The sequence below is a fragment of the Catharus ustulatus genome, chromosome 31, assembly GCF_009819885.2.
Source record: "Catharus ustulatus isolate bCatUst1 chromosome 31, bCatUst1.pri.v2, whole genome shotgun sequence".
Lineage (NCBI taxonomy): Eukaryota > Metazoa > Chordata > Aves > Passeriformes > Turdidae > Catharus > Catharus ustulatus.
In genome coordinates, this window is record NC_046251.1 from 1,190,888 (window position 1) to 1,207,452 (window position 16,565).

Below are 16,565 nucleotides of genomic sequence, written 5' to 3' on the forward strand. Positions count from 1 at the left end.
AAATAAAAGTCAATTTTAGTGTACACACCTGTAAAAAATCCTGAGTGCACAACAGCTTTTACCTTCCTGCAGGGTTTTTTTCCCTCCTTAGTTTCCAATTAGCTGAGCCACAGTTAATTAAATGGTTAATTAAAACTTTAGTGTGCTCTGCTGGTTTTACCCGGCAGAGGGAGCATCTGCCATCCCCAAACCTCACTGAGTGCGTTTAACCATCTGATGGCTGGAAAAGCACAGAAATAAGGTGGAAAGAAAATGTTTCCAGTCAGTGATGGCTGGAAAAACACAAGAATTGGGTGGCAAGGAAGTGTTTCCAGTCAGTGATGGCTGGAAAAACACAAAAATTGGGTGGCAAGGAAGTGTTTCCAATCAGTGATGGCTGGAAAAACACAAAATTTGGGTGGCAAGGAAGTGTTTCCAGTCAGTGATGGCTGGAAAAACACAAAATTTGGGTGGCAAGGAAGTGTTTCCAATCAGTGATGGCTGGAAAAACACAAAAATTTGAGTGGCAAGGAAGTGTTTCCAGTTGGTGATGGCTGGAAAAACACAAAAATTGGGTGGCAAGGAAGTGTTTCCAGCCGATGATGGCTGGAAAAACACAAAAATTGGGTGGCAAGGAAGTGTTTCCAGTCGGTGATGGCTGGAAAAACACAAAAATTGGGTGGCAAGGAAGTGTTTCCAGTCAGTGATGGCTGGAAAAACACAAAAATTGGGTGGCAAGGAAGTGTTTCCAGCCGATGATGGCTGGAAAAACACAAAAATTGGGTGGCAAGGAAGTGTTTCCAGTCGGTGATGGCTGGAAAAACACAAAATTTGGGTGGCAAGGAAGTGTTTCCAGTCGGTGATGGCTGGAAAAACACAAAAATTGGGTGGCAAGGAAGTGTTTCCAGTCGGTGATGGCTGGAAAAACACAAAAATTGGGTGGCAAGGAAGTGTTTCTAGCCGTTGATGGCTGGAAAAACACAAAATTTGGGTGGCAAGGAAGTGTTTCCAATCGATGACATTTCTGTATCCAATTTTCCTCATTAGTGCCGAGGCTGTTACAATTTCCACTGCTGTCAGCGTGGATATGAGAGGCAGGAAACAAAAAACACAATGGCAAACATAACTCCTAAAAAGTAAGTGCACATCCTTTGCCTCTTGGTTTTATTGGCAGTCAGGAGGGGGAGCTGGATTTTTCCTTTCTCACGTTTCCCCTTTTTCACAAAATCTGCGCCAGCGCCGCGTGAAGCACGGCCAGGAGGATGCTGAGGGTGCTGCCCACGGGGTTCCAGGTGCTGTTAATCAAGAGCAGTTTTGCTTTGATCCAGGTTCTGTACTGGGACAGGCGCACGTAGATGCCGGGGTAGCGCGGGCGGCCGCAGCCCACGCCGAAGCTGGCGATGCCAACCAGGAAAAACTTGTCGGTGTCAGGGTGGTAACAGGCCAAGGGACCCCCGCTGTCACCCTGCAAATGAACAGCACAAAAAGCAGCAGCATGTCAGGTGTGGGTGGTAGAATTCCTCCAAAGTCATTTTCACCTTCCTCTATCCCAGGTTATTCCAAGCTTTGTCCAAGCTGAGCCTGGACAATCCCAGAGATGGGGCAGCACTGGGTTATCTGGGCCAGGACCTCTCCACCCTCACAGGGGGAGTGTGGATGGTACAATTCCTCCAAAGCCATCTTCCCCTGGCCCCTGGAACTTGCTATAATAGATAAAACTTCCTAGATACCAAGGTTGAGCCAAATTCCTTCAGAATTTGGTCACACTCTAACACCTTGGAAGATAATTGGTCAGAAATTAGTTTGTGTAATTGGTCAGTTCACCTTTAGAACTTCTCACAATTCTTTGTATAAACTTTTATTGGTTGTAGTTTGAATCCTCCCTGAACCTATAAATATGATTCTGAGAGAATCCTGCTTGACTCCCTTCCCATGAAATAAAGATTCTTGTGGAACTCATCAAGCAAGGCCTCTGGTCTTTCTCTGCTGGCTAAATGTGAGCTTTTCTGAGAAACTGCTAAATGTTAGCACTCTCAGCTCCTGGTAAATACCACCAGGGACCAAAAAGAAAAGCCACACCAAGGCTGAGCCAAATTCCTTCAGAATTTGGTCACTCTCTGACACCTTGGAAGATAATTGGTCAGAAATTATTATGTGTAATTGGTCAGTTCACCTTTAGAACTTCTCACTTAGATTGGATGCTGTTCTTTGTATAAACTTTTATTGGCTGTAGTTTGAATCCTCCCTGAACTTATAAATATGATTCTGAGAGAATCCTGCTTGACTCCCTTCCCATGAAATAAAGATTCTTGTGGAACTTGTCAAGTAAGGCCTCTGGTCTTTCTCTGCTGGCTAAATGTGAGCTTTTCTGAGAAACTGCTAAATGTTAGCACTCTCAGCTCCTGGTAAATACCACCAGGGACCAAAAAGAAAAGCCACACCAAGGTTGAGCCAAATTCCTTAAGAATTTGGTCACTCTCCAAACACCTTCAAAGATAATTGGTTAGAAATTAGTCTGTGTAATTGGTCAGTTCACCTTTAGAACTTCTCACTGTTCTTTGTATAAACTTTTATTGGTTGTAGTTTGAATCCTCCCTGAACTTATAAATATGATTCTGAGAGATCTCTGCTTGACCACCCTTCCCATGAAATAAAGATTCTTGTGGAACTCATCAAGCAAGGCCTCTGGTCTTTCTCTGCTGATGAAATGTGAGCTTTTCTGAGAAACTGCTAAATGTTAGCACTCTCAGCTCCTGGTCAATACCACCAGGGACCAAAAAGAAAAGCCACACCAAGGCTGAGCCAAATTCCTTAAGAATTTGGTCACACTCTAACACTTTGGAAGATAATTGGTTAGAAATTATTATGTGTAATTGGTCAGTTCACCTGTAGAACTTCTCACTTAGACTGGGTGCTGTTCTTTGTATTTATTGGCTGTAGTTTGAATCCTTCCCTGAACTTATAAATATGATTCTGAGAGAATCCTGCCTGACCACCCTTCCCATGAAATAAAGATTCTTGTGGAATTAGTCAAGCAAGGTCTGATGAAAATGTGAGTTTTCTGAGAGATAGCCACATGTTAGCACTCTCTGGTCCTGGCAAATACCACCAAGGACCAAAAAAGAAAACCACAGTCAGGCTTTCCTTGCTGGAAACAATTCAGGCAGCCATCAGGCTCGTTTTTAGGTTTATTTTAAGCAGCTCAGTCACAGTGACAGTAAAATGTGGGCAGCAGCACGTGGACAACTCAAGGGAAATCTGGTGGTGCTGAAAGACTCAGGATCAACATCCCTGAGGTTGGAAAGGCCCTCCAAGAGCATCAGGTCCAACCTCTGATCCCCACCCTGTCACCAGCCCAGAGCACTGAGTGCCACCTCCAGGCATTCCTGGGGGATGGGGACTCCAAACCTCCCTGGGCAGCCAATATCAGCAATAACCAGGCAAGAATCCCAAATCAGCATCAGGGAATCCTGGCCTGGGCCACAATTACCAGAAATTCTAACAAAGGGCAGTTTGGTTTTGATGTATAGATTTACAGATATATATTATAGATTTATAGATTTATAGATATGTATTATTGATTTATAGATTTATAGCCCTGACTCTGGGCTTTTCCAGCTCAGCCTCCTTGGGGATGGGGACTCCAAACCTCCCTGGGCAGCCCCTAAAATCCCTGCCCACCCTTTCCACAGAGAATTTCCTGATTCTGGTCAGGACACTGCACTGAACAGAGCCCCAGGCCTGAACTGCTTCAGAATCTTTGAACTCAGGTTCTGTTTTCTCTCTGCACCTTTTCATCCCTAAACCTTCACTCCTCCCTTAATTGGGGAATTGGTTCCATGGTGTGGAAGCTCCAGGAGACACCGTGAGGAGCTCACTCACATCCTGAGTCTTGGCTGTGCCACCTGCTCAGGGAAAACTGCTGAGAGCAGCAGGAAGTGGAGCAGACAAAGCACTTAGGATACATTATGGGGTTTAATTAGAAAAGTCTCCATGTCCCAGCTGGTGCTGCAGCTTCTGCCAGTGCTTTGGGCTTTTCCCAGAAAGAGGTGGTGATTGCTCAGAATTTAAATGGAAATTCCTGAGCCACTTCCTGGAGCCTCATCCCTGAACCACTTCCTGGAACTCTATCCCTGAACCACATCCCTGAGCCATTTCCTAGAGCCCCATCCCTGAACCACATTCCTGAGCCACTTCCTAGAGCTCTATCCCTCAACCACATCCCTGAGCCATTTCCTAGAGCCCCATCCCTGAGCCACATCCCTGAATCACATCCCTGAGCCAATTCCTAGAGCTCTATCCCTGAACCACATCCCTGAGCCATTTCCTAGAGCCCCATCCCTGAACCACATCCCTGAGCCATTTCCTAGAGCCCTATCCCTGAACCACATCCCTGAGCCAATTCCTAGAGCTCTATCCCTGAATCTCATCCCTGAATCACATCCCTGAGCCATTTCCTAGAGCCCCATCCCTAAACCACATCCCTGAGCCAATTCCTAGAGCTCTATCCCTGAACCACATCCCTGAATCACATCCCTGAACCAATTCCTAGAGCTTTATCCCTAAACCACATCCCTGAGCTTTTTCTGTGTCCAGTGCTGCTCTCCAGCATAAGAACAGGTGACATACAATTCCTTCACACCCTGCATGGCACAGTGCCCAATGTTTTGTCTCATTTATAATTTACTGACACCTTTGTGGCATAAAAACTTTGCATTCTTCATCCTTCCTCTTTCTTCACCAATTCCCATCATCTTCCAACAACACCAAATTCTCCGTGCACGTTTTTGCTTTGCAATCACCTCCCCACCCTCTCACCAGCTTCATTTGCATTTAACACATTTCCCAGTCAATATTTCTGCTGGTTTAATGAATGATGCTACAAACCACGATGCTGCTGAGCCTCTGGCAGGTGGGCACAGCTCCCTTCTCACCTGGCAGCTGTCAGTGCCTCCAGCCCAGGTGCCAGCACAGAGCGCTTTGTCGTTCACGAGCCCCGCGTACCCCTCGGAGCTGTTGCACAAGCTGTGAGGGAGGATCCCCACCTGGGCTTCTCTTAGCACAGAGGAGGTTTTACCTTGAGTGGAGACAAGAATTTAGAGAGGTGAAATATGTTGGGGAGTGTGGTAATTTTGTTGTGTTGGTTTTTTTTTTTGTTTCGTCAGCCTAGGTGTGTTCCTGGATGTGTTTAGACATGGGGAGGACACAGAGCCTGCCTGTTCCCAATGTGGGTTAAAGGTTTGATGGGGTTTGATGGAGGTTTTGCAATTCTTCCTCAGAAGAAGCATCAGTGATAAAACACCTTTCTTATCAAACAGGCTCATACAATCCCAGCTGACCCCAAAGCTCCCACGCACGGCACCGAGTGGCACCGAATTTGTGCCCAGTGGGAGTAAAGAGAGAATTGGAGGGGGTGTAACCATTCATAAATCCCATGGGAACCCCTCAGGTCACAACATGAGCCATCAGAATTGTTGTTTTTCAGTAAAATAGCTTTTTCCAGCAGCCCACGTTGACCTGCACCACGAATCTGACATCAGCTGAGTTTATTTCTCTTTTTTTTCATGTTATACTTGGAAAAAAAAAGGCTGGGAAATGCAATCTGTGGTTACAGCTGCTTGTGGTGGAAAACCCCTGACAGCAGAGGTAAATGTTGTGTGAGATGACCACAAATCCAGGATCCCAGAATGGTTTGGGCTGGGAGGGACCCTAAAGATCATCCATGGGCAGGGACACCTTCCTCTATCCCAGGTTATTCCAAGCCTTGTCCAAGCTGACCCCGGACAGTCCCAGAGATGGGGCAGCACTGGGTTATCTGTGCCAGGACCTCTCCACCCTCACAGGGGGAGTGTGGATGGTACAATTCCTCCAAAGCCATCTTCCCCTGGAACTTGCTATAATAGATAAAGTTTCCTAGATACCAAAGCTGAGCCAAATTCCTTAAGAATTTGGTCACACTCTAACACTTTGGAAGATAATTGGTTAGAAATTAGTTTAATTGGTCAGTTCACCTTTAGAACTTCTCACTTAGATTGGATGCTGTTCTTTGTATAAGCTTTTATTGGCTGTAGTTTGAATCCCCCCTAAATCTATAAATATGATTCTGAGAGAATCCTGCCTGATTCCCTTCCCATGAAATAAAGATTCTTGTGGAACACATCTTGTATGAACCCCAAACTTTCTCTGCTGGCTGCTGTGAGCTCCTGAGAGATGGCTGATGGATATCAGCACTCTCAGCTCCTGGTAAAACAACTACCAGGGACCAAAAAGAAAACTTAGAGGTGAGGAGAGAAATTTGTTCCTTTAGGAATATATTTCTTCCCAATCCAAATTTCTTCCCGATATCTAATCTGACCCTGTCGCTCCCCCTCAAAGGTGAGGAAAACCCTCTGAGCTGAGGTGAATTTGTGACTTTGGGGAGCTGCAGGGGGCAGAACCCCCCCTGTGTGTGTGTGAGGCACCCCCAGAGCCCCGTACCCTTCTCGGCCATGCGTCCCCAGCCGCTGATGTAGCAGTCGGAGCTGTTCTCCAGGGGCGGCAGCAGCGCAGCCGGGGGCAGGCACATGGGCTGGATGTAGAGGCTGTAGCGCACCGCTGATTTGAGCTCCAACAGCGCCACGTCGTTCTCAAAGGTTTCCCTCTTGAACTGCGAGTGCACGATGATCCTCCTGATCCTCCTCCTCGCCGTGTAGGGGCCGTGCTTGTGCAGGTTGTGCGCGCCCACCACGGCTCGCCAGGAGCACGGATCCCTGCGAGAGAATTCAGGGAGGTTTGACAGTGGACTCATCTTTGTTTGTAGAGAATCGTGGGATGCAGGAGTGGCTTGGATTGGAGGCACCTTAAAGCTCATCTCATCTCATCTCATCTCATCTCATCTCAGCTCAGCTCAGCTCAGCTCAGCTCAGCTCAGCTCAGCTCATCTCATCCCTGGGGCTCAGCCTGGTGCCCAGGAGGTTCAGTGTTGTTCCCAGGGGCTCAGCCTGGTCCCCAAGGGTTCAGCCTGGTGCCCCAGGGACTCAGCCTGGTCCCCAGGAGGTTCAGCTGTGGTCCCCAGGGGCTCAGCCTGGTCCTCAGGGTGTTCAGCCTGTCCCCAGGAGGTTCAGTGTTGTCCCCAGGGGTTCAGCTGGTCCCCAGAGGGTCCAGCCTGCTGCCCAGAGTGCTCAGCCTGGTCCTTAGGAGGTTCAGCCTTGTCCCCAGTGGCTCAGCCTGCTGCCCAGGAGGTTCAGTGTTGTCCCCAGGGGCTCAGCTGGTCCCCAAGGGGCAAGCCTGGTGCTCAGGGTGTTCAGCCTGGTCCCCAGTGGTCTCAGCCTTGTCCCCAGTGATCTCAGCCTGGTGCCAAAGGGTTCAGCTGGTCCCCAGTGGTCTCAGCCTGGTGCCAGAGGGTTCAGCTGGTCCCCAGAGGTCTCAGCCTGCTGCCCAAGGGGCTTAGCCTGGTCCCCAGGGGTTTAGCCTGGTCCCCAAGATGTTCAGCTGGTCCCCAAGGGGTCAGCCTGGTGCTCAGGGTGTTCAGCCTGGTCCCCAAGGTGCTCAGCCTTGTCCCCAGTGGCTCAGCCTGGTCCCTGGGGGTTCAGCCTGGTACCCAAGGTGCTCAGCCTGGTGCCCAAGGGGTTCAGCCTGGTCCTCAGGAGGTTCAGTTGTGGTACCCAGGGGCTCAGCCTGGTCCCCGGGGGTTCAGCTTGGTCCCCAGGGGTTCAGCCTGGTTCCAAGGGGTCAGCCTGGTCCCCAGGGGCTCAACCTGGTCCCCAGGGGGTTCATCCTGCTCCTCAGGGTGCTCAGCCTGGCCCCCAGGGTGCTCAGCCTGGTCCCCAGGGGTTCAGCCTGGTGCCCAAGGGGTCAGCCTTGTCCCCAGGGGCTCAGCCTGGTCCCCAAGGTCTCAGCCTGGTCCCCAAGGTGTTCAGCTGGTCCCCAGGGGCTCAGCCTGGTCCCCAAGACGTTTAGCTGGTCCCCAAGGGCTCAGCCTTGTCCCCAAGATGTTTAGCTAGTCCCCAAGGGCTCAGCCTTGTCCCCAGTGGTCTCAGCCTGGTGCCAAAGGGTTCAGCTGGTCCCCAGTGGCTCAGCCTGCTGCCCAGGAGGTTCAGTGTTGTCCCCAGAGGTCTCAGCCTGCTGCCCAGGCCCCCCCAGTACGTACATCCGTCCGTCCACGCAGTGCCCGGCGGTCAGCACAGCTCTGTGGCTCAGCAGCACGCCCCCACACAGGTGCATGAAGCGAACACCTCCCCTCAGCACCTGCAGGCTCACCACACCCGGCCACGCTCCCTCCGGGGCCTCGTGGCCTCCCACGATCCAGGACGCCGCGCTCCGGGCCAGCGGCAGCTGCTGGTGGCACTCTGCAAAACACAAAAAAATACAAAACACAGTGGGTTCCTTAGAGAACAGGGCAAAACTCAGCTATAATTTATTGGTTGGGGTTTTTTTTTTATTGTCTCAGGATTTTTGTTTGGGGGTTTTGGTGGGTCTTTTTTGTTGCTGCTGGTGGTGGTTTTTTTTAATTTGGTTTTAGATTTTTAAATCTGCAGCATCACCACAGCACAGGAAGGACATGGACCTGTTGGAGGTTGTTTAGAGGGATGGAGCAGATCTGCCATGAGGAAAGGCTTGGAGAACTGGGATTGATCAGCCTGGAGGAAAAAAGCTTTGGGTTGATTTAACTGTGGCCTTCCAGTGCCTGAAGGAGCTGCAGAAGAGATGGACAGAGACCATTTAGAAGGGCCTGGAGCACCAGGACAATGGACAATGACTTTAAACTGCCAGAGGGCAAGGTTAGAGGGGATTTGGGGCAGGAATTGTTCCCTGTGAGGGTGAGCAGCCCCTGGATCCCTGAAGTGTCCAAGGCCAGGCTGGACAAGGTTTGGAGCAACCTGGGACAGTGAAAAGTGTCCCTGCCATGGCAGGGGTGGCACTGGGTGGGATTTAAGGTCCCTCCCTTCCAGACAAAACCATTCCAGGATCTCTGTACTGCAGGACTCGTCGCCTCACAGATCCCGGCGTTTGGGGATGGCAGGACTTTCCCAGCCGATGTGAAACACGCCGTATTTATCTGACTAAGGTGTATTTCTTGTGTACAGATTTACAGTTAAGTGCACTCAGTTACCGCTGCTTTGCGAATCCCCCAGATTTTTATGTAAACTCCAAGTTTATCCGCCCCCCCTCACCCCGCTCCCCTCAGGCTCGCAGCCCCTTCCCCAACCCCTCCGCCCCGGCCCGGCCCCGCTGGGCCCCGCTGGCTCCCGGTACCGTCCACGGGGTCCCTGGGGGCCGCCGCCCCGGGCAGGGGTCCCGAGAGCAGCAGCAGCAGCAGCGGTATGGGCAGCGCGGGCCGCGCCCGCTGCATCGCCGGCGAGGGGCGAAGATGGCGGCGGGGCCTGAGGGGGGCCCGCGGGGAACGGCCGGAGCCGGCAGCGGGACCGGGACGTTGGGGGCTGAGGGGCCGGGCGGGAGCGCGGGGCGAGAGCCGGGGACGGGCGGGAGGGGCCGGCAGCGACCGCTGGCAGGGAGCCCCCGGTACAGGGCAAGGGGATCGGCCTTATACAGGTAAAGGGTAAGGGGATCGGCCTTATACAGGTAAAGGGTAAGGGGATCGGCCTCAGACAGGTAAAGGGTAAGGGGATCGGCCTTAGACAGGTAAAGGGGCAAGGGGATCGGCCTCAGACAGGTAGAGGGTAAAGGGATCGGCCTTATACAGGTAAAGGGCAAGGGGATCAGCTTTATACAGGTAAAGGGTAAGGGGATCGGCCTTATACAGGTAAAGGGCAAGGGGATCGGCCTCAGACAGGTAAAGGGCAAGGGGATCGGCCTCACACGGTAAAGGGTTGAGGGTCTTGCCCTCACACGGGCAAAGAGTCAAGAGGTTTGCCCTCACATGAGTAAAGGGTCAAGGGGTTTGCCTTCACCTGAGTAAAGAGTCAAGGGGATCGGCCTTACACAGCTAAAGGGTCAAGGGGAGTCTCCCTCACACAGGCAAAGAGTCAAGAGGTTTGCCGTCACACGGGTAAAGGGTCAAGAGGTTCGGCCTTACCCGGGTAAAGGGGCAAGGGGATCGCCCTCACACGGGTAAGGGGGAAAAGGTTCGGCCTCACACGGGTAAAGGGGCAAGGGTCTTGCCCTTGCATGGGTACAGGGCAAGGAGATCGTCCTCACACGGGTACAGGGCAAAGGGATCGCCCTCACATGGGTAAAGGGGCAAGGGGATCGCCCTCACATGGGTAAAGGGGCAAAGGGTTTGGCCTCACACAGGTAAAAGGGTTAAGGGTCTTGCCCTCACATGGGTAAAGAGTCAAGGGGTTTGGCCTTACACAGGTAAGGAGTCAAGGGTCTTGCCCTCACACAGGTAAAGGGGCAAAGGGTTTGGCCTCACACGGGTAAAGGATCAAGGGGATTTGCCTCACACGGGTAAAGGGGAAAGAGGATCAGCCTCACACAGGTAAAGGGATTCGGCCTTAGCTCAGTAAAGGGGCAAGGGGATCTCCCTCACACGAGTAAAGGGGCAAAGGGTTGGGCCTCACACAGGTAAAGGGTCAAGGGGTTTAGCCTTACCCCAGTAAAGGGGCGAGGGGATCGCCCTCACACGGTAAAGGGTTAAGGGTCTTGCCCTCACACGGGCAAAGAGTCAAGGGCTTTGCCCTCACACAGGTAAAGGGTCAAGGGGATTGGCCTTACACGGGTACAGGGTAAGGGGATCAGCCTCACACGGGTAAAGGGGCAAGGGTTTTGCCCTCACATGGGCAAAGAGTCAAGGGGTTCGTCCTCACACAGGTAAAGGGTCAAGAGGTTCGGCCTTACCTGGGTAAAGGGGCAAGGGTCTTGCCCTCACACGGTAAAGGGGCAAAGGGTTCGGCCTTACACCGGTAAAAGAGCAAGGGGAATCTCCCTCACATGGGTAAAGGGTCAAGGGGATTGCCCTCACATGGGCAAAGAGTCAAGGGGTTTGGCCTCACACGGGTAAAGAGTCAAGGGTCTTGCCCTTGCATGGGTAAAGGGGCAAAGGTTTGTGCCTCACACGGGTAAAGGGGAAAGAGGATCAGCCTCACACAGGTAAAGGGATTCGGCCTTAGCTCAGTAAAGGGGCAGGGGGATCGCCCTCACACGGTAAAGGGGGAAAAGGTTCCGCCTCACACGGGTAAAGGGTCAAGGAGATCTCCCTCACACAGGTAAAGAGTCAAGGGGTTTGCCCTCACACAGGTAAAGGGTCAAGAGGTTTGGCCTTACCCGGGTAACGGGGCAAGGGGATCGCCCTCACATGGGTAATGGGTCAAGGGGATCACTTTCTCCTGAGTAAAGGGTCAAGGGGTTTGCCCTCACCTTGGCAGAGGTCCAGGGGTCTCACCCTCGCCTGAACAAAGGGTCAGGGGGCTCAACCTCACCTGGACAGAGGGTCAAGGGCTTTGCCCTCACCTGAGCAGAGGGTCAGGGATCTCACTCTCACCTCTGCAGAGAGTCAAGGTTTTCAGCCCTGAGCCATGGGTCAGCGGTCTCACCCTCATGTGGACAAAGGTTTGGGGGTCCCACCCTCAGCCCAAGGGTCAAAGACCCCAACCTCAGCTGGACCAAGGGTCAGTTTGGGGGTTCAGCTTCCCTCAGGTGGAACAGTGAGGGAGCGTGGGGAGGGGGCAGCAGGTCTGATAAAGCCAGACCTGAAAACCCCATCCCAGAGTTAACCAGGCACAGACAGCAGTCCCCTTCCATTTGTACATTTATTTTCTGCTTCCTGGGCTGGTTTTTGTTGTCCTGGGCTCCTCCCTGGCTGCGCTGAGCTCTGGGAAGGCCGAGTCAGCAGTACCAGGGCTTCAGGAAGGAAATGGCCTCAAGTTAGAGAAGGGGAAGTTTAATTAGAGAAGAGGAAGAAATTCTTCAGGGAAAGGGTTGTCAGGCCCTAGCACAGGCTAGTCACCATCCCTGGAAGTGTTCAAAAACCGTGTGGATGTGGCCCTTGGGGCCATGGTTTAATGGTGAACATGGTGCTGAGTTAACTGTTGGACTCTGATCCAAAAGGGCTTTTCCAACTTTATTGATTGTGTAATTCAGAGATGCTCAGAAAATTGACCCTTTCTTCTCAGCTGGTAATTTGTGCTCTGATTTAAGTCCTTCACTGATATGGAGGAGCCTGTGCCCTGCAGGGTGTGAGGAATTTTGGGGAATTATTTCACCCCGTACCCCACGATGTGCGGCTCGATGGGCATCCAGGGCAAAGCCACGCTGATGTGCTGGATCTTCAGCTCTGAGAACTTGGCCTCTTCCAGATTCTTCCACAGCTCTCTGGTGAGGCAGCATCCAGCAAAGACCAGCTTCCAAGTCGGGTAAAAGACCTGCTGCCAAAAATACCTCCAGCTGGAATGCTCGGCGGCCACGTGCTCCAAGAAATAGAAAGCTCCTCCCTGGGAACACAGAATGTTCTTTACAGCGTGGGGGTCATGCCAAGTGGCTCCCACCAGCCCTTCCCTTCCCTTTTCCCTTCCCTCTGTTAGTTGGAATTAATGGAAACAACCAGAGATTCAAAATGCCCATTCAGAAATCACAAAGCAGTGGTTTATTTGATCCCTCTTTATTCCAGCAATTGTTGTGGTTTTGTTTCAATTAGTTGCCAACATGACTGATTTGGGTTTGTTTTTCCAAAGGGAACTAAGATAAATGTGTCAATGCTGCTCCAACCCATCAGTTTTTCACAGAGAGCAGGGTTAGGTGAGATATTGGGAAGGAATTTCTCCCTGTGAGGGTGAGCACGGGGTGTCCAGAGAAGCTGGGGCTGCCCCTGGATCCCTGGAAATGTCCAAGGTCCAAGGTCAGGCTGGACAGGACCTGGAACAACCTGGGACAGTGGGAGGTGCCCAGGGTAGAGTGGAATAAAATGTTCTTTAAAGTCCCTCTCAACCCAAACCATGATTCCATGAAAAATTCCACTTTAAAGGCTGAAAATCCATTTTAGAAATACCCCGACAAACCATCTGGTTTTAATGTGCAGCTCATTAGTGACTCCAAGGAATTAAGGTGTTTAATTAGACTGGTCTGGTCCTACAGACAGAGCAGCTCCACTTCATAGAGGTGGAAACACTTCATTTAAAACTGGGCTTTAAGCTGGATCAGAGCTCCCCACCCGAGGGAAAACAGGTGAGAGGGGAAGGACACCACCACATTCTGCTTTAAATGTTGGGCTGTGATTGCTGCTGAGTGTTGTAAAAATATTTGTAAATACTTTTAGTCAGCAGAATATTGCTCTTAGGCTTCTAAGTCTAAACCTGTCTGCCACTCAGCCCTACAGAGAATTGTAGGAACCAACCTAAGTCTGGGTTTTAAGCTCAAACCAACTCTTTTTCACTTTTTTTTTGGCTGAGTTTTAAGCTCAAACCAGCTCTTTCACTTGTTTTTTTTTTTTTTGGTCTGGATTTAAGCTCAAACCAAGTATTTTTCACTTGGTCTTTTTTTTGGTCTGGATTTTAAGCTCAAACCAACTATATTTCACTTAGGTTTTTTTTTTTTTGTCTGGGCTTTAAGCTCAAACCAGCCCTTTCACTTGGTTTTTTTTGATTTGGATTTAAGCTCAAACCAACTCTTTCACTTGTTTTTTTTGGTCTGGATTTTAAGCTCAAACCAGCTCTTTCCCTTAGGTTTATTTGGTCTGGATTTAAACTCAAACCAGCTCTTTCACTTTTTTTTTTTTTTTGGTCTGTGTTTAAGCTCAAACCAACTATTTTTCACTTGGGGTTTTTTTTGGTCTAGGTTTTAAGCTCAAACCAACTCTTTCACTTGTTTGTTTTTTTGTCTGGGTTTTAAGCTCAAACCAGCTCTTTCACTTGGTTTGTTGGTCTGGATTTTAAGCTCAAACCAACTATTTTTCACTTGGGGTTTTTATTGGTCAGGGTTTTAAGCTCAAACCAACTCTTTTTAACTTGTTTTTGGTCTGGGTTTTAAGCTCAAACCAGCTCTTTCACTTAGGTTTATTTGGTCTGGATTTAAACTCAAACCAGCTCTTTCACTTTTTTTTTTTTTTTTTTGGTCTGTGTTTAAGCTTAAACCAACTATTTTTTACTTAGGTTTTTTTTTGCCTGGGCTTTAAGCTCAGACCAACTCTTTCACTTGGATTTTTTGGTCTGGATTTAAGCTCAAACCAACTATATTTCACTTAGGTTTTTTGGTCTGGGTTTTAGCTCAAACCAGCTCTTTCACTTGTTTATTTTTTTTTTTTTTTTGGTCTGGATTTAAGCTCAAACCAACTCTTACACTTGGTTTATTTGGTCTGGATTTAAGCTCAAACCAGCTGTTTCACTTGTTTTTTTTGGTCTGGATTTAAGCTCAAACCAACTATTTTTCACTTAGATTTTTTTTTTTGGTCTGGGTTTTAGCCAACTCTTTTTCACTTGGTGAGGTTCTTTTGGTTTTTATTTTGGTGGTGGCTTTTTAAAAAATTTTTTCCTTTTATTATTTTTTCCCCCACCTTTTTCCTCGTGGCTTGATACCTCCAGCAAAGACTAAAGATATTCAGGGAAGGTTTTTTGCAGGTACTCACCGGCCTGAGCACCCTCAGCACTTCCCTCAGGGTACCACTGATGTTCTGCACCGAGCACAGCACCAAGGTGCAAACCACAGCATCCACCGATCCGCTGGGCACCTGGTGCAGATCCTCCCCTGCCGCCACCAGGAACTGCTCGTAGTGCAGGTGCTGGTTTTTCTTCATATTTTTGGAGAGGCTCTGCTGGAAGTGGGGGTTGATGTCGCTGCAGGTGACTCTGCACCCCTCTGGGTAGAACTGGAAGTTGGCTCCACCGCCGGTGCCGATCTCCAGCAGCTTCAGCTCCCCGGAGGGACCCTTAAAATCAGGCAGATTCCGGAATAATTCCTCCTTGTGCTTCTTGCATTTCTTCTCGTGGACTGTGCCGATCTTTTCTAAGAAGAAAGGGAAAAAGATCTTCCTGCAGAAGGGTTCCCACAAGCCCAGGAAGGACAGCAGGTAGATGGGCCAGGCCAGCAGGGCCAGGCAGGCCCGGAGCAGGAGGATGCTGGCAGCAGCCTGTGGCATTTCCAGAGGATCCACAGAGAGCAGAACTGCTGCTGGGTGTTAGAGCTCCAAAAATCTGCTCAGAGCCGCATTCATGCACTCTCTGTTTCCTTGCTCCACGCTTTTCTCCAGCTGATTTCTCAGCCCGGTCACAGGCGAGGACTGAGCGCTGCAGGTGCGGCCAAAGCAGTGCCCAGAGTCCAGGGGAGGAGCTGCCAGTTTGTTCCCAACTTCGTGTGGCACCCCAGGCAAAGTTCTCCAAATGCCTTTGTTCCATTCCGGCTGCAGGCTCTTCTCTTAAAGCAGCCCTCAAAAGCTCAGCCCAGCTCGGGATCTCTGCAGGAATTTTGTTGTGGGTTTGATTCACGTTTCAGTTCCAGGAGTTGTTAGGGAGTTGATTTTCCGGTTGCAGGGTTTGCTGAGCAGCTCTGTGCTCTCTCTGAACAGCAGATTTGTGTCTTTGCAGTTCGAGGACACCTTAAATCCTTTGGTGGGCGAGGACGGGAACCCAGAGCTCTTCCAGCCTGGTGGGAATCGTGGGAAGAGATAAAACAATTCATCAATTCATTCGTTCTGCACTCAACATGTGGAATTTGGGTTTTTATTTGGGTCAAATCAACACTGACCACCCCACGAACACATTCTGGAAGAATTTGCCGACTTTGCAGCGGACAGAGTTTTCCAAAGGATTTTTGGGCAGAGTGGATCAGCCATTAACAGGTGACAGCTCTGCTGCAGGTGGGGAGGATCCAAGGTCCCTAAAAACCTTGGGGTGAGCGGTCCCGAATTTTGGAACAGTTCTGCTGGGGGGTGCAGGGAGTTTTGTTTTCCTGGCAAAGCCACCAGTGTGTCTCCTCCTCCCTCTGGTGGCAATAAAGCAAATTAAACCCGGGAGTAATTAGGCGCTTCATTAATGACCTCTGGTGGTATCTTCATGCCTCCACCTCAAACAGAATCATTCAGGTTGGAAAAGACCTCCAAAATCGAGTCCAGCTTTTAATTACTCTGTGTTGCACTAATTACAGGCAGTAATGGATTATTAGATTATAATCTGGTTGTATATCTGGTTTTAATTCTTTGTTGCTGCGCTGCAGGGAGTGATGGAAATGGTTAAATTGGCCGAGGAAAAAGCTCCTGGTATCCTGGAGGAGTTTTCCTGGAAATCATTTCTCATGAAACTCCTGTGTTTAAAAGGTGTGGTTGAGGTTGGAGGGAGAAATGCAGAGTTTAAGCACAGGTGTAATAATAATATGTTAGTAGAGGTCACTGCACGGAGGGGGAAGGAGATGTGAGGGCTTTTGGGATGAAAGAAGGAAAAAGCAGGATCCTTATGAAACAATTTTAATTGGTTTTTATTCCTTACAGAGCCAGCACAGAGCTCAGCTCCAGAATTCCAATTCTGCAGCCTGTGTTCTGGGAAGTTCTGTTTTAATTTAACCCAAGGAGGAGTTTGTGTTGTTTATTAATTTACTGTTCTGATTACAGAAAAACCTCCAGTTAATAACTGAAATTGTGATATTCATCTGCTTTTCAAGGCAGGTAGGACTTAAAATTCTTTATTATTTCACTATTCTATTACTTTGATATTTAAATATCATAC

The 16,565-nt window shown here is 49.8% G+C and overlaps 2 protein-coding genes across 2 annotated transcripts; both read right to left on the reverse strand.

The window, feature by feature from the left end:
• Nucleotides 1-986: 986 nt before the first annotated feature.
• On the reverse strand, nt 987-9,310 carry TMPRSS12 (transmembrane serine protease 12). Its single transcript, XM_033083094.1, has 5 exons — nt 9,214-9,310; nt 8,108-8,306; nt 6,457-6,728; nt 4,914-5,056; nt 987-1,444 (listed from the first exon to the last, which is right to left on the reverse strand). Exons 1-5 carry the CDS (start codon nt 9,308-9,310, stop codon nt 1,199-1,201), a joined length of 957 nt encoding a protein of 318 aa, XP_032938985.1. The 3' UTR covers nt 987-1,198.
• A 2,340-nt stretch (nt 9,311-11,650) lies between these two features.
• LOC117009097 (methyltransferase-like protein 7A) lies at nt 11,651-15,218 on the reverse strand. Its single transcript, XM_033083289.2, has 2 exons — nt 14,477-15,218; nt 11,651-12,350 (listed from the first exon to the last, which is right to left on the reverse strand). Exons 1-2 carry the CDS (start codon nt 14,984-14,986, stop codon nt 12,114-12,116), a joined length of 747 nt encoding a protein of 248 aa, XP_032939180.1. The 5' UTR covers nt 14,987-15,218; the 3' UTR covers nt 11,651-12,113.
• Nucleotides 15,219-16,565: the final 1,347 nt, after the last annotated feature.

Coding starts and splice junctions, on each gene's coding strand:
- TMPRSS12 (XM_033083094.1), bottom strand. CDS start 9,310: ATGCAGCGGGCGCGGCCCGCGCTGCCCATACCGCTGCTGCTGCTGCTG. Junction 8,307..9,213: donor CCCCAGGGACCCCGTGGACG/GTACCGGGAGCC, acceptor TGTGTTTTGCAG/AGTGCCACCAGCAGCTGCCG. Junction 1,445..4,913: donor GAGGCACTGACAGCTGCCAG/GTGAGAAGGGAG, acceptor GTTCATTTGCAG/GGTGACAGCGGGGGTCCCTT.
- LOC117009097 (XM_033083289.2), bottom strand. CDS start 14,986: ATGCCACAGGCTGCTGCCAGCATCCTCCTGCTCCGGGCCTGCCTGGCC. Junction 12,351..14,476: donor TGCTGAGGGTGCTCAGGCCG/GTGAGTACCTGC, acceptor CTGTGTTCCCAG/GGAGGAGCTTTCTATTTCTT.